Below are 18,064 nucleotides of genomic sequence, written 5' to 3'. Positions count from 1 at the left end.
AGAGCTATATTTAAAACACCTTATCTTTCGTTTGGACTATGTTCTCGGTTTGAAAGAGAAAGTTCTCCACTTAGAGAAACAAGGTTCTCTAGATTCTACTTGAGTTCCATTTGGATTATGAGGGACACATCTAGCAATGTGAGAAGGTACATAGTCTTCCTGATCTCGTTCCTTTATCAGTGGACTCTGAACACCCCAGGCACTAAGGTTACCATCAGTTTTGCAGATCTAATAGTGAGTAGGGCCACTCACTAAGTGTTTTGGCTGAGAGTCCAGGGACAGGTTCCATTAGTGATCACTTCTTTGGAGATTGGCTGCAAGGGCAGATCACGTAGCAACATTTCCTATTTGATGGCTGGTCCATGGATGACAGATAAGAGAAAGCAATAAGGTGTTTTTAAGTGTAAGTTTTTATATTACTGAGATTGTCTAGGTAGAGAACTTAAATGTAGAGGCGTATTACCATGACTACTTTAATTCTCTTTAGGATTAAAAACTGGATCACAATTATTTTAACAGCTTAATTGAGATTTAATTCATATACCATACAATTCACCCATGAAAAATGTAAAATTCAGTGGTTTTAGTATATTCACAGATAATGTGCAACCATCACAGTCAATTTTAGAACATTTTCATCACCTCATAAAGAAGCACCACACCCTTTAGCTACCACCCCCCATAGACGTAAGCAACCACAAATCTATTTTCTGTCTCTGTGTTTGAACATTTTATTTGAGTGATATCATATAATACATGGTCTTTTGTGACTGACTTCTTTCACTTAGCATAATGTTTTCAAGATTCATCTAAGTTGTAGCATGTATCAGTACTTCATTTCTTTTTATGGCCAAATAATGTTCCATTGTATACCATATTTTATTTATCCATACGTTAGTTGATGGACATCCTGTTTCCACCTTTGGCTATTAAGAATAATGCTGCTGTAAACATTTGCATACAAGTTTTTCTGTTGACCTACATCATTTCTCTTGAGCATATACCTAAGAGTGAAATTACTGGGTCATATGGTAATTCTATTTAATCCTTTGAGTAACTGCCAGACTGTTTCCCAAAGTGGCTACACCATTTTATACTCCTGCCAACAGTGTATGAGGATTAAGATTTCTCCATGTCTTTGCCAATGCTTGTTGTCTGACTTTTATTCTGGCCATTCTAGAAGTGTGAAGTGGTATCTCATTGTGGTTTTGACATTCATTTCCTGAATGACTAATGATGTTGAGCATTTTTTCATGGTCTTATCAGCCATTTGTATATCTTCCTTAAAGAAAAGTCTGTTCAGATCATTTGCCCATTTTTAAAATTGGATTATTTGTCTTTTTATTGAATTTTAAGAGTTCTTTATATATTCTAGATACAAGTCTCTTATCAGATATATAATGTGCAAACATTTCCCCTCCCCTTTTAATTGCACTTGAGGATTAACTAAGTGTTTTTATATCCATTATCTCACAATCATACTAGTTACATGGGGTAATTGTATTTTTTTAATAAGGAAATAATAATAAAGGTGTTGGATAACTATTTCAGACAAACCTCAAACTGATAGCAAACCTACATACAGTCGGGGAAGATCTTCCAATGCATATGATCCATCTCAGATGTCTGCAGAAAGGCAGCTTGAATTAAGGCTGAGAGATTTTCTTTTGGATATTGAAGACAGAATCTACCAAGGAACATTAGGAGCAATAAAGGTTTGTAACTGTTCCCATATTTAGTTTACCTAGTTACCAGAATTTTGGTCATATCTGTTCATTTATTTGATATAGGCAAGGCATGTGTGTTTTGAATAAATACCAGGGGATGATTTTTTTAATTAAAACTAAGTTTATTCCCATCAAAATGTTTACATATGGATATAAATCTTTCTTAAATATACTATATGACTATCCATTTTCCTAAACAGAATTTAATGAACGTATTGACCTTTTTAATATTAATTTCTAATATTTTTTAAAATATCTGTTTTATGGTATTTTCCTCCGAGATATTGAAATGTGTAAGGATATTTTCTTCTTCCTTGACTAGCTCCTGCCTGCTCTGCTGAGTCTGGTTTGTTTATTGGTTTCTTTGTTACCTTTTTAAAATCTGTAAGTAATTCATGCTTGATATATGTGTTCTGTTCATTCCTTTGCTATCATCTGTCACTTTTTTTGCTAATATCAGGTGACCAATCTTAGAATTGTGTATGACTTCACTATACAGAGAATAAGGTACTAAGTTTCCATCTATGAATGATACGAATTCCATTTTGACCACTTAGCAATCTTATTTTTAGATCCCTTTTGATTCACAATCTGTTCTAGAATATTCATGAATTTTTCATATGTGCATTAAACCTCATACTTCTTAGGAGCAGCATACGCCATTTTTCAGGATTAGTAAATTTGAGTTTTGTTACAGGTTGCAGATCGGCACGTCTGGAGATCAGCATTAGAAAATGGACGGTATGAGCTTTTAAGTGAGGAAAACAAGGAAAATGGGATAATTAAAACTGTGAATGAAAATGTGGAAGAGGTGGAAATTGATGAGCAAGCAAAGGTCATAGTGAAAGACAGGTATAAAATGAGTTTTTTAAAGGAACTATCACTTTTCCCTGCTACTCTAATTGTAAATTTTTCTGATGTAAATGTTTCTTTTTGTTCAAAAATTTTTTTTGAAATCTTATCGTGAAGACTTTAATATTTATAACTACTGAAATGATGATTTTGCTAAGCCTCAGGCTCTCTGTTACTCTATTTTGTACTAATGCAGCCAAAAGGCAACTTGTTAGGATAATGGTAATTTCTCAAGTTTTAAAAAAAGTCTTTGAACTTAACATTTTATTAATTTCAGAAAGTAACTTTATACTATTTATTTTACTTTTCTGTAGGAAAACTTAGTAAATTGTGGTAGACTTAAACATTATTTGAACTAGTTATCAGAACCTATATCTCTATAGATAAATATTTTTACTTTTTTGGAGTTATTCTGAATAGTATCTGCCCTTAGGGAGTGTATTGTCTAGGAGGAAATGGTGGAAAGACATTAAGCTAGAGATTAGAGAATACAGTGAGCGTTCTGGTAGAAGTGAATACCCAGTGCAAGTGTTTGTCTTGGTAGAACGTGGAAGACAGCAAAGGAAATGCTAGAGGAAGTGACTCCGAACCTGAGACCTAAATGGGAAAGATATAATACTAGGAGGGAAGACGTTGTACCAAAGGCTTTGAGTGAACGGGTTTGTGCTTTTAAATGACCATTTCAGCTGCAGCATGGAGGTTTATTGCCAAGGTAGTAAGATTGGAGACTAAGGGACTAGTTAGAAGGCACCTGTAAGTGTCCTACCCAGTAAAAGTAGAAACAAGAGAAACAGAGATAAGCTGCGTGAGATACTTACCTTTCAAGCCCATCATTGTCACCTCACTAAAACCTCTTTCCTATGCCTTGTCTTATCCATCTTACTGCCACCAAATATATGCCCTTCTGACCGCCTTAAATAATTTGATATTCAGTTTAGCTTTTGATTCATATACTTATCTGCCTTTCCTACTATCTTAAGAGAACTCCTTGAGTTTGAGGAAACTATTTCATATATAGGTTTAAGTAAGCATTTGGATGAATGAGTGGACTCAAGTTTCACCTAATAGTATTTTTAAGTACCCTAAACTCTTCTTTGTTTTCATTATAGACTTTTGGGCATAAAAACAGAAACTCCAAGTACTGTCTCAACTAATACAAGTACACCGCAATCAGTGAGCAACGTCGTTCATTACCTGGCAATGGCACTTTTTCAAATAGAGCAGGGCATTGAGCGGCGTTTTCTCAAAGCTCCACTTGGTAAGTGTCCGCTTTTAATTCAAAATATTAGTTATGTTTTAAATAATTTTGAAGTAGAACTTTATTGGCTGACTATGAAATTGATTGATTTGAAAAACTTGAGATTGTGTTTTCATTTTAATATATGAGCTCTTTCAGGTGAGATTTATTTTTAAATAATACTTAAATGCTATTTAAAAATTTTATTCTAGATAGTCATTCATTTTCATAACTGTCTTTTTAACTATTTCTGTCAGTCTCTTCTTTTGTGAAAGCTTCATCAAAAGAAAGATGACCAAAACCTGTGACTAGCCAGACCCTGAATAAACAAAGATTGTACATAAATTATTTTATTGTTATTTAAAACAGAACCCCAAAGAGTTACATAAATGTAGCTACTTACCACCATCATGGGTATGGTTTGATAATGTGGGGCACTAACCTGAGAACTGTATGAGTGCTAAATCATAAATACCAAGTGTTAAATGCTACACAGATGAGAAAATACTCTATAATTTATGGTTAGGATGATAGAAATAATATTGTCTAGATCATGTTTCAGCAACTTAGGAAATTAATATGCTTCTAGGGACTAATCCAAGAATATAATCATTATGTCTTTAGGAAAATATGTTTTGAGTTCTGAATCAATTTTTTTTTTTTTTTTTTTTTAGTTTTAGGTATACAAAACATTGTAATAGTTAGACATGTCACTCCTCACAAAGTGATAATCCTCCTCTCCCAATCTATTGCCCCTCTGACATCATATGTATCTATTACAATTCCATTCACTCTATTTCCTATGCTGTACTCCATATCCCATGACTATATATATATTAAATTATAGTTGACGTACAATATTATTCAGCTTCAGCTTCAGGTGTACAATGCAGTGATCAGGCATCTATACCATCCATGAAGTGGTCTCCCTAATAAGACAAGTGCCCATCTGACACCTTACAAAATCTTTACATTATTGATTATATTCCCCTAACTGTCCTTCTGAATCAATTTTAATGTCATAACTACCTCTGCTTTCCTGTGGTCTTTCTCAAATGTTGAATTAATTTATAATTCATCATATCAAGATAATTTATATCAATAACAGGGTACTAGAAAAACATTTTTTTAAAACCATACCTTTTTGGTCTCATATAGACTAAAATCCTTTAAAAAAATATTTGAATATTACCTATTGAGTAGTGAAAACAAAATTTTATAAATAGATGGTGTTATCAGAGCAATTTTGGAACATGACTATATTTGTAATGTGTCTATTTTTAATTGAAGAGCTTCTGGCCAGTATCTCATTGTTCTAATAAGCCTATTCATATTTTTTTATAAATTGTTAATTCCACCATGAGCTTAATAACTCACTTTTCACATTGAAAGTAGCATTTTTAAGGAATAAAATACATATGATCACAGCTCACAAAGATATCAGAGTTTGTATTTACTATATCACTCTTATTTCCCAGTTTTCAATATTTCTCAATATTTTCTGTGTATAAATCAAATTACATGCACAGGGGATCTCTGTATTATTTCTTACAACCACATGTTGAGTCTACAATTATTTAAACTAAATTTCAATTAAAAGTTATGTGTAAATTGCGTAGCTCTTATAAATGTAACATATTACTAGTACACATTAGTCCTGTGATTTCAAAAGGGGTAGGTAAGTGATAAAACAGTTCTGATTTTTCCACTTCTGAAATTGCCATCTGTTAAAGTTGTTTATAAGTTCAAGAGGGAAAAAAAAATCAAATTAATTGTTTAGTGTGTCTGTATTTCCATCAGTACATCTTATTAACCATTTAGAAAAAGGAAAAAAGTTAACATTGGGTGATGTTGCAACTTATATCTAATAGGTTGTATGAGAACTGAGTGCTATAGGATTCTTACGTACTATACAGCAGCATTATATACAGCAGTGTTAGAACATTAATTTCATCCTGAAAGATATTTTTAAAAACTTTTAATTTGGATTCTTGTAAAATAGGAAAAGGTCAACTTACTTTGGTGGTATATATTGGTCAAAGTCAGTTGCTGATCATTTATAATATGGGTGTTACCATCTACCATTGCTGACCCATAAAGTGTTAATATTATAACTGATGTCAGTAGCTCTTTATGTTTAAGTCTTTGAAGGGTCTGTTTTGAATGGGATAGTAGGAGATGGAGGTGCCTGTGGGATTTCAAGATAGTCTAAATATTTAGAACAAGGTAATCAAGAATATCCTTAATCTGGGAGAGAAAAGAGGGTTCCGACTTTATAAACGATCGAGTAGGATATAAAATTTCCTCATTCTCAATAATTTTTCAATATAGCAAATTAACTATAGTAGGAATTTTTCCTGTTTAGGTTCAGAGATTATTTCAGTTTCTTGAGGAAGCAAATAAGAAATAAAAAATTATACTATGTTCTACCTTCCCTAGTATGTCCTTCTTATTCTAGTGATTAATCACATTGATAAAACTAGGATTTTTTTAAGTTGGGGAAGATAATCATATTGCAATTAATTATTTTAGATAAGATATGTGAAAATTGTTTAAGTTGATAATTTCATCATTTATAAAGTCATGCTTATGGTTAAATCCTTAAAGCTGTGAAAAAATCCTCAAACTAACTTTATCAATTTGAAATTAGGTAACACAGAAATTAATAAAGATCAAAAGGGAGATAGAAAAAAAAAGGACAAGAAAAAGAGAGAGGAAGATCAATCTAGTGTGAGAGATGGTAAATTTTTAACTTTTTAAAGAATTGTCTTTTTAAAGAATTATAATTTTACTTTCTATATTACTGAGTACTGGTTTACATATTTAGCTTTTGAAAGAAAACCTTGGATTTTTTTTTTTTAATTGGGGAATATTGGGGAACAGTGTGTTTCTCCAGGGTCCATCAGCTCCAAGTCATTGTCCTTCAATCTAGTTGTGGAGGGTACAGCTCCGCTCCAAGTCCAGTCGCTGTTTTTCAGTCTTTAGTTGCAGGGAGCGCAGCTGGCAACCTTATTGTTGAGAGCTCGCACTCTAACCAGCTGAGCCATCCGGCCACCCCAAAACCTTGGATTTTATATTTTGGAAGGGAATGGTTTTTTGGGCAAGCTTATAAAACAGTATCATCTTCCTAACATTTTCCATTTTCCATTTCATGCCTGAGCTAATCACACTCTTTTAAATTGGTAGGTAAAAGGTTAACATTGGTGAATCTTAGTATACTTAGATATTAGTGTTCATAAAAGAATGAACAGCTATGGAATGCAAGTTTACTTATTTTGCATATAGTCTTTATTCACAGTATTTTTTTTTTCTTTTACTCGCATAGGGAGAATTCAGGGTAGGCTTTTTTATTGTTTTATCTCCTAGAGAAGCCTCCATGGCATGGTCACATAGGTTACTGTACACTGACAGTTAACAGTATGAAATCTCCCAGTGTAATATTTGATCATATGACTCTACCAATAGTAAAATGCTTCCATTTAGTAATTTCTTGCGGAATTTAGCTGTGCTAGCAGATAATGGAAAATAAGAGAAACAAGACATTTCTGCCCGTGAGAGTTGTATAATCTGAAGGAGAAGCAAGATTTAAGATTTTAAAAAAAACAACAGAAAAATGGACTCAATTGTATATACTGTTTTTTATCCTTATTTAAGTACTATATGAAAATAGAAAAATGTGGGCATTCACCTATTTTCATATTGTATATTTAGAATATTTTAAAGTTGGCAGGAATAGGTGGGCTGAAACTTGAACCTTGAGCTACCACCGTTTAATCTTCTTACAGCACCTCTTTGATTGAAACCCATAGTGTTTCACCAACCTTTGAGTTAAAAGCCATTCAAACTGAATTTCAAGGTCCCAAAGGTTCTCCATAATTTACCTTTTTCTTCCCCTCTTCCACACTGGCCTCTGCAACCTTATTTTTTGCCATTACCAGTAAGAATGCCCTCTGATTTATCCAGAAAGATTTCTTCAGGAACTAGCAGTTCTTATTTCTCCTTCCTTAGAGGTCCCCACTCAGGGCAGAACTTTTCATGAAGCCTTTTAGCAAAAACCAAGATAAATAAAAAGCACAAAATGAGAAGGGTAGACATAAATCAAATGGACTGTATTATTGCATTTATTTCCCATGTTGCTCAGATTACGCTTTAGCTTTGTCTGAGGAGCCATTTGACCTATCCATTTTTTCTCTCTCCCACTGAGTAATTAATCTGTTTTATTTTCAGAAGTTCTGATGGTTTTTCAAACCTCTTTATTTACTCATTTTCAAACATTTCTTTCTTTTTTTTAAATTAGTTTCAGGTGTACAAAACAATGCAATAGATATTTCACCCCTCACAAAGTGATAACCCCCCCACACCCCAATATATTGCCCCTCTGACATTGTATATAATCTGTTACAATTCCATTGACTCTATTCCCTAGCTATACTCCCTATCCCATGACTATATATATTAAATTATAGTTGACATACAATATTATTCAACTTCAGCTCAAACATTTATTTCTTAAAACATATTAAACATATTTTATACTCTGTGTCTAATTCTAATATCTCAAGTTTCTGCTGGCTCTTGTTTATAGTGTTTTGTTTCCACATGAGCCTGGTGGGTTTTGCTATTAACTCATTCCTTAGAACTTGATCTATGGATATTTCTTCAGAGAGAATATGCAACAATTTGTACTTGTTTCTGTTATTCACCTGAGGTCACTACCAACTCTGGACCACTTAAAAATTTTAGCCTGTGGTTTTTCAGTTTTAAACGTGTTCAAGAATTTGCTTACAGTTATGTATTCTTAGAGCACCTTTATTTCCCCGTTCTACTCAACATCAAAATCTAGATGAGCAGATTTCCTTGCTACCTCTTTATTTCTTCATGGTACCCTTTCCATCTTGAAAGTGTAGCCTTTTGGGGTCCTAGCTCTTTAGAGGGGACTTACTATATTGGGTGGGCCCTATGTTTCGTGTTCTCTCTCTCTTACCCTGCCCAGTAGTCAAAAGGGAGTTCAAGACCCACTAGTATTTGGTAGGGTCTGTTGCTTTATGACTTCAACTCACCGTGTATATCTTCACCCTCCTGGCTATATTTAAAAAATTTTAAAGGTAGGGACTTGTGTCATATGTTCCAAAGTGCTGCACATAGGAACAGTATAATACAAGAACAATGATAACAATAGCAGCATTTTCTCTATGACATTCAGTTTACATGTCTTATGTGTATTATCTCCTTTAATCTTCCCAACATTCCTCAGAGGTAGATATTACCCACATAACTGTTGAAGAATCTCAGGCATAGAGGGGTTAAGGAACTCGCCCAAGCTCTCACAGGGGAGCTAGTACTCTAGAGCCCACATTCTCTTAAACATATGCTACTGCCCAAGAGGTTTTATTTGAAGATAATAGGAAATACGGCATGATAGGACCAACTCTTCACGGGGTTTTATCTGCCATGCAGAATTTTGACATAATGTGGTAGGCCCTTCATAATTAAGTATAATGTCTTAGGAAAACTAAGGTGGTAGCAATGTTGAAGATTAATTGAAGATAGAATCACATGGCAGTGTAGTAGACTGGCTAGATTAATGGCATGTAGCCAAATGACCCTTAGTAAATTATTTAGCCCAGAAGACAAAGGGATGATGTTATTCATGACGGAAGGTTTCAAATGTTTCTATATAAATATTATATAGTGCTGAAAGTTCTTTTTGGGAGATTAACATTTTTTTATTACGTCACTTTAAAAATAATATTTTCTTAGAGATAGACAGTATAGTTGGCATTTATACATAACTGATATTTTTAATAACAGCTATATTGAAGTATAATTTACATATATAAAATTCACCCTTTTAAAGTGTACAGGTCAGTGGTTTTTAGTATATTCACAGTTGTACAGCCATCCATTACTATCTAACTTCAGAACATTTTAATCAGCCCCAAAAGAAGCCTCATATATGATTGATACTTAACTGAGAGAGCAGTCTTTTATCTGAAAATGAGGAAGTAACATCCTCGACTCAAATGAATAGTAGCTGACTTATAACCATATTTAGCCAGTTTTCTAAATTAGATCAAGATTTGATACAAAGATTAGATTGAGAACACATTGCCCAAGTTATTTTTCTCTTTTAACTATTGAAATCCCCAAGCATTTGATTTACAGATGTAAGAAGTAATTAATTCCTTATGTCATAAACAAGATGTGGCTCAGCAAATATTTTCTTTAACATGAGGTTTTTGCTTTTAGTATCAGCATGGTCTTTTTGTTAAGTATTACAAGAGAAGAAATGTAAAATCTATCCTGCTTAAACTACCAAGAAAATAGTTCTAGCGGATGTCTAGGGTTTACCTAGAAACTTTATAATCACTTTCCCTTTTCATTTAAGATGCCAGTGACAGTGGACGTTCTTATAAAACAGTCCTGGACCGTTGGAGAGAGTCTCTTCTTTCTTCTGCTAGTCTATCCCAAGTCTTTCTTCATCTCTCCACCTTGGATCGTAGTGTGATATGGTCTAAATCTATACTGAATGCTCGTTGTAAAATCTGCCGAAAGAAGGGTGATGCTGAAAACATGGTACTTTGTGATGGCTGTGATCGTGGTCATCATACCTACTGTGTTCGACCAAAGCTCAAGGTATTGTTTTCTTCTTCTCCTTCTCAGATTAGAATTGAGATTTTGAGTGAACGGTGATTAATGATCATTTATGTGATTTGTCAGACTGTGCCTGAAGGAGATTGGTTTTGTCCAGAGTGTCGGCCAAAGCAACGTTCTAGAAGACTCTCCTCTAGACAGAGACCATCCTTGGAAAGTGATGAAGAGATGGAAGACAGTATGGAAGGTGAAGATGATGAAGTTGATGGTGATGATGAGGAGGGTCAAAGTGAGGAGGAAGAGTATGAGATAGAAGAAGATGAAGACGACTCTCAAGAAGAAGAAGAAGTCAGGTAAGTCCTAACATAATACATGAGGGTTTGAGTCTTAATTAGACAATCTCTTAACAATTCAAATACAAATAGAGTGGTTGGAGTCCGTAATATTTTTTAAGTAGCATATAATAGCGTAGCCTGAAGTTATCCTTGCTTTATGTATTATAAACATTTCAATTTTTCCCAAGCAAGTACAGTATCTGCGTAGCTTAGCCAGATCAGAAAATCAAGTATGAGTTCAACTTTGGACGGGAATGCCAGTTCAGACCCACATCAAGGTTGATTTTACTTAATTTTATGCCTAAAGAAGCAAATAAACAGTCCAGAGGGTATTCATGAGATAAACATGGATGCAGCTTCCCAGTGTTTCTCTTGCTTTCTCAAGGAGTTAAACCCAAATTTTGGTGATCTTGGCAGTCAGAGAGAGAGAGATACCAGGAAGCTCATTATATTTTTATATTTTACCACATCAGCACTCAGAAACAACTTCTGTACTGCCATAAAATCAAGTATGCTACAACTTCCTAAGCTCTGCCCCCCAGGCCTAATCAGTGGGTTTAGGGCCTGGTTACTCCTGCTGGGACAGTCTCCCCATATTTGTCCCTAAGACCTCCCCCTCTTTTTAACATTTGAACTCCATTCATGTGGAATCAGGAAAGTGAATGTGAAGCAAGGACAACCTAGAACTGACAAAGTACAAAAAGGCCACAGTCTGAGGAGGGGAAGTAGAGAGAGCCACCCCATCGATTTTGATGTTTTTTAATAGTCCTAACTAGCAGGAGCCATACTCCCTTAGCTTATACGGGCAATATTGTGTTAAGCATAAAGAGGATAAAGGATTTGGAAAACTCTTGGAAATATTTTAGATAAACTGCAAGGTCAGGTATATGGGGAAATGGATAAAAGGAGGCTTAATGGGGTTGTTTCATCCTTGTCTACAACTTAAAGGCAATTAAAACATTGAGTGTAGTTTTGTATTTTACAGTAAGAATCGGAAGATGGCAGAGAGATTCTTGGCTTGGTATTCAGGAACCACAGGTTTAAGGCAGCCTCTGGCCAAAACTGTGGGTTACCTCAGTATCAGTGATAATGAAAAGTGACAGTCACTTGTAGCTTACATAAGGAGACAGAAGATTTGCATTTTAAGACTAATTCATCATTCTTTTAAGTTTTTCAGTGTGATTAAGTCTATTTATTGGTTCTGTAGGTTTTATTATAGTTTATCACAATTTAGGATTTGATTTTCATGGCATAGTCCTGGAGTTACCAAAAAAATAATAAATAGTCTCTTTGCATTACAAAGAAATATATGAAAACACATTTTAGATCTCCATGAAAACTTTGTTAACTGTAAATTTAAAGAATTGAGTATAGACTACGTCTCAGTAATATAGAAAAGTAATATATGTAGAACTCATTGGCTGAATACGAGAACAAGGGGAGTAGAAGTAATCATCTGTTTATCATTGCTCTGGACAATAATTGTGTTTTCTAACAATATTTATAGCCCACCAAAACGAGGAAGACCACAAGTTAGATTACCAATTAAAACAAGAGGGAGACTTAACTCTTCTTTCTCAAGTCGTGGCCAACGACAAGATCCTGGAAGATATACTTCAAGGAGTCAGCAGAGTACACCCAAAACAACTGTCTCTTCAAAATCTACTGGTAGAAGCCTAAGAAAGATAAAATCTGCTCCTCCTACAGAAATGAAATCTTTAAGAATTGCCAGTCGTTCTACTCGCCAGAGTCATGGCCCACTGCAAGCAGATGTATTTGTGGAACTACTTAGTCCTCGTAGAAAAGGCAGAGGCAGGAAAAGTGCTAATAATACACCAGAAAATAGTCCCAACTTCTCTAACTATAGAGTCATTGCCACAAAGTCAAGTGAGCAGTCAAGATCTCCAAATGTTGCTTCAAAACTTTCTCTCCAAGATAGTGACTACAAGAGAAGAGGCAGGAAAAGACAATGTACAGGTATGAAGAAGTCTAATTGAAACTATCCTTATCTAAGAAAATTGAATAATTTGGTGCAAAGATTGAGCATTGAGATATTTTGGATTATTTTTGTGAAGGCTGTCACTAAGATATACAGAGTTTTTAGGGAGCAACCTGACCTGCAGCATAATATTCATTGAATGGGCAGCTATTTGGGGAATAAAGGTAAACTATATTATTAGTATTTCTACTAGTGTAGCAGGGTAGTTGTAAGAAATTTGCAAACATTGTTCTGTTTTTAAGGGAGAGATTTGGCCAATATTTGAACAGTCGCAGAATAACACATTATAACACATTTCATTCTCTTCCTTCAAATACTCATTATCACACATACTCCTTATCATCTAGGCAAGCTACATTGTGACATATCAGATTTGCGGACGGTAGAGAATTGGGGGCATTGATACTGTTAGGCAGTGATCATCAACTATCTAATTCTGATCATTGTTGTTTATAGTAATCTTCATCCATATAATAATCTCTATTTATTTTTCTCTTCAATCCTATTCTTTTTGTTATTAATATCAGTAGTAAGAAAACTTCAAAATTTCCAAAAAATGAAGTTAAACAAAAAAATGCTACTGTTCTTTGAAGAATTGTAGATAGGGTATATTGCATGATTCAAACAATGACAGGATTAAGGAACTCACTGGTGAAAGAATGGAATAAATTTGTCTGTTTTTGAAGTTGTTTTGAAATATATATTAGATTACTTTCATGTGTGATTCCAAGATGTGTTTGTTTTTTTAAATACCCAACTCATAGCTGTGATAAGTTTTCTTAAATGGTGACAATTTTATTATAAAATAGTGTTATAAAGTTACATTAGTGTATTTATGATCAGGTCATGTTTGATGGGGAAGTGTTGGGTAACTTTGCACCAAGATGTAATTTAGCTTTTCTTATCCACTTATCTATTTCGCTTTTCCCTGAATCTGAACTCAAAACTGTTGGGAAAAATAGTACACCTGAAACATTTTTATTCAAAAACACTCTGCTTAAAAAAAAAAAAAAAATGTGTTGTTGTTAACTAAATTGTGAAATGACTAACCTGGTTAGGGGGAAATGTGTGGATTAACATTTAAGTAAAGAATTGAAACTCCTGAATTCATATATGGATTATACTACCCTTTTCTACTAATTCATACATGTTAGATTTCATTATACACTTTAGATTTTATGAGAAAGCATTTTGCTTTGAGAAAATTCTCCAACTAAAATTAAGATTTATAAGAATAATCTTTCACTTTATCATTGAGAATTTTCTATTATGCAAGGTAATTTTTAAATAGACCTAGTTTCAAGATCTGAAGAGAACTTTCCTAAGTAGCCAATACTGGAGAATTGCTTACTTTATTTTACTGTACTTGAAAATGTATTTTTAATAAAATGGAGTAAAAAGTCCACCAACTTTGTGTTCTAGAATTTTCTCTTGTGTTACACTCTTTTTATAATCTATTCCCAGTGAATGTTTAATTCAATAGGAAATTTTTAAGATCGCAAAGGAAATAATGAATATTGGATCCACATTTTCATATATCTCAGAATGTTCGTTTACTATCTCATTGTATAGTGTCAAATTTGTTTGAATTTAGTTTGTATTTATATGCCCTAGTTAGCCTGTAGTGATCAAATATTTTGCTTTGTCGTCACCTAAAATTATTTACAGAATCATCTCCCATGACACTGAATCGAAGGAGTTCTGGCCGACAGGGAGGAGTTCATGAATTGTCAGCTTTTGAACACCTTATTGTAGAATTGGTACGGCATGATGACAGCTGGCCTTTTTTGAAACTTGTTTCTAAAATCCAGGTAATATTACTAGACTACATAAAATGTATTCATGTATATTATCTAATTTAGTCTGCATGGCAGTTTTGAGATAGTCCAAACACCTGTTAGTCACTTTGTACTTTAAAAAAAAAAAAAACCTTGGAAACTTGGTTCCTATATTGAAAAAAATGGAGTTAGCAGTCGCCTCAGTCCCTTCTAATCATGTGACTGATTCTTGTAAGTGATGACATGTCTTGAAATAACCTCAAAGTTTTTATTCTATATTCTATATAATGAATATGAATAGAGTTGACTCAACTGAGTATCATTATTGGTATTTCTATTATTGTAAAACTGTGGTTCTCAAGCTTCAGCATATACCAGAATCACCTGGAGGGCTTATTAGAGCACAGATTACTGGGTCCTACCCAAGAGTTCTTGATTCACTAGGGCTGGGATGATGCCCAACCATCTGCATTACTGACAAGTCTCCAGATGGTGCTATTGGTGCTGATCCAAAGACCACAGTTTGAGAAACATTGATGTAAAAGATAGGTACTCTTAAATAATAGAGATGGCCTAACCCCCTAACTAAGGGATTATAGATGATGCTATAGTTATTTATACAGTTGACATGAACAACACAGGTTTGAACTGCACAGATCCACTTATATGTGGATTTTTTTCAATAAATATAGTGAAAAAATTTTTGGAGACTTCTTAACATGAAGCAATCATATCAATTACACTAGGCTACCATAAAGCAATCATTATATCTGTAAATAAATATGAATTTCTTTTTCACATTATCTTTTCATTTTTGACATCTAGTGTTAGTAATACGTGTAACATCCACAGTGTTCTGTATCCTATAAGACAATATTGATGTAGGTATGAACAAACGATTCATTGTGTAAACAGATGACATAAACTTAGGTAAACTACGGTATCAATAAAGTACAATACTGTGTATTTTCTCATGATTTTTAATAACATTTTCTTTAGCATATTTTATTGTGAGAATACAGTACATAATACATATAACATAACAAAATAAGTAAGGTTTCCAGTCAACAGTAGGCTATTAGTAGTTTAGTTTTGGGGGAGTCAAAAGTTATACACGGTTTTTCGACTGCACGTGGGTCAGCGCCCCCTAACCCTCTAACCATTGTTGAAGTGTCAACTGTGTGTGTGTGCACACACACACATATGCACATACCTATATGGCAAAATGTGATATACTACAGCAGCAATAGGACAGTGTTACAGTAATATAATAGAAGTTATATAATGGTCTTTCAGAAGTTGGGAAGCAAAGGAGATTGAGCATTTTAGAGGGAGGGAATAACAGAATTAGAAACTTGTATTGAAGAACTATTTGGTCTGGTCATTGAAGTAAGATGGAATTTCAACAGTGAGAAATGGAATAAGACATTTCAGGAATTGGTGATGATAAATTAAAAATCCAGAAATGAGAATATGGGAAGAAGGTTAGTTTGAATGGAGCAGACTAGTTGGACACACTATATAAAGGGTCTCATTTGTCCGTGTTTAGGTGAAGTTTCTGAGTGAAAAACTGACATCAGCAGAATTCTACTTCGAGATTTCGAGAGCAAGAATGTAAAGAATTAATGAACATTGAATAGCATCTTATAAAAATTAAATCTCAATTTTGACTGTCATTTTTCCTGAGTTTTTGTGTTGAATTGTTTTCTTACGTACATTTTATTCTTTATTACAAATGCAATAATGCTCATTAAAGAAATTTTCATAGGTACATATAAAGGCAAACAGAGCACAAACAAAATCATAATCTTTTTCTTGTTCACAGTGAATTGTTAATATTTTTTGTAGTATTAAATAGGGTTCTACAGCATTAAATAACTAAAATGTATTATGTGGTTTTAATGGAATAATAGTATTCAGAGGGTAATATGCAGTTGCTTTTAAATGCAAAACCTTCATGTATTTGACCACTTATCTCTGATAAACTTTATATAGGAGAGATAATATTTGAATTATTTTACAGGTCCCAGACTATTACGACATCATCAAAAAGCCCATTGCCTTAAATATAATTCGTGAAAAAGTGAACAAATGTGAATATAAATTAGCATGTAAGTAATTTTTCTCTGACAATTATTGTTTGTTTAAAGAGATAGAGGCTGTTTTCCAGATATACAAACAAAAATTATATTTATATACTTAAGTACTTTCATTCTAATCTCATTTGTTTTTTTTCTTCCTAGCTGAGTTCATTGATGATATTGAGTTAATGTTTTCGAACTGCTTTGAATACAACCCTCGTAACACAAGTGAAGCAAAAGCTGGAACTAGGCTTCAAGCATTTTTTCATATTCAAGCTCAGAAACTTGGACTGCACGTCACACCTGGGAATGTGGATCAAGTTAGCACACCACCAGCTGCAAAAAAGTCACGAATCTAATTTTGTCCTTCTAAAGGACATATTTGAGGAAAACAAATTGTTCATGAAAATGGAACATTAAATCATGCTATAAAGCACACATATGTATAAAGCAATAACAACTGATTGACCACTTTGAAATGTGGCCTGCACTAGAGTCTCAATTTTAATATTAAGCACTCAGGAGAATGTAGGAAAGATTTCCTTTGCTACAGTTTTTTCAGTATCTAATAAGTTTGATAGATGTATTGGATACAGTACTGGTTTACAGAGGTTTTTGTACATTTTGAGATCATTCATGTGTCCCAATATCTTGGAAAATATTTTTTCACCTATGATTTATTTTGTCATTGATGATTTTTCTTAGAAGTGTGGTATTAAGGGAGATTTATCTGCACAGATAAATCTTCTGTTATAGCACAGGTTAGAAAAAGTATGTATGTCTAAGAATTGTTCGGTGAGCACATTCTTTCAACACTACACATGAATGAGTCCAATTTTATATCCTTGAAGTGCTGTACCAGTGCTGGCTGGAGGTATTAAGTCTGAGTTTATTAACTAGATATTTATTTAGCATTCAGAGTAATTTGTGAATTTGTTTTGTATTTATAAAATTTGTACCTGGAAAATGTTCTTTAATTTTTTAAACATTTTACTGTTTTTGTTTTATTTCTCTTAACTTCCTTAATGATCAGTCAATAAAAGGTAACACCCTCCCTTTTCCCTGACAGTTCTTCCAGTTTCACAGAACTGTATTATAAATTTCTATGTACAACTTTTTAAGTGTACAAATAAAATGATACATTTTTTTCAAGTATTCTGAATTTCTGGAATTTTTACAAATCAGAATTGGTCTTCTACACCTGATTCATACAGACCATAGGAACCAATGTTTTATTATACCTGAATCTCTAGACCAGTGGTTTGCATCTAATTTTGCCCATACCCTTGAGGAGTAGGAAACATCCCATCAGTAACATCTATGGAAAATAGGAAGTGCTATTTCTTAGGCGTCGAAGATATACAGGGGCCTCAGTTTGTAGGAGTAGCTGTTCCTTATTAGGAGGCAAAAGGCAGGTGTCCTCTCTAGGGCTTTTTGGGTTCTCCCATCTATTTTCTCATC

General features: G+C 33.6%; 1 protein-coding gene across 2 annotated transcripts in view; it reads left to right on the top strand.

Moving 5' to 3' along the window:
* Positions 1-17,755, top strand: part of BAZ1A (bromodomain adjacent to zinc finger domain 1A) — an 81,238-nt gene extending 63,483 nt beyond the window's left edge. For both annotated transcript variants that reach the window (XM_019750453.2, XM_074328138.1), the window contains exons 18-26: positions 1,552-1,715; positions 2,425-2,579; positions 3,689-3,837; positions 10,205-10,452; positions 10,537-10,763; positions 12,253-12,722; positions 14,413-14,555; positions 16,546-16,633; positions 16,766-17,755. In XM_019750453.2, the coding sequence (XP_019606012.1) occupies positions 1,552-1,715; positions 2,425-2,579; positions 3,689-3,837; positions 10,205-10,452; positions 10,537-10,763; positions 12,253-12,722; positions 14,413-14,555; positions 16,546-16,633; positions 16,766-16,962 (1,841 nt within the window). In that variant the 3' untranslated portion in view covers positions 16,963-17,755. The remainder of the gene's footprint in view (positions 1-1,551; positions 1,716-2,424; positions 2,580-3,688; positions 3,838-10,204; positions 10,453-10,536; positions 10,764-12,252; positions 12,723-14,412; positions 14,556-16,545; positions 16,634-16,765) is intronic.
* Positions 17,756-18,064: the final 309 nt, after the last annotated feature.

The sequence above is a fragment of the Rhinolophus sinicus genome, linkage group LG03 (assembly GCF_036562045.2).
Source record: "Rhinolophus sinicus isolate RSC01 linkage group LG03, ASM3656204v1, whole genome shotgun sequence".
NCBI classification, from domain to species: Eukaryota; Metazoa; Chordata; class Mammalia; order Chiroptera; family Rhinolophidae; genus Rhinolophus; species Rhinolophus sinicus.
This window is presented reverse-complemented; position numbering and strand designations above follow the sequence as displayed.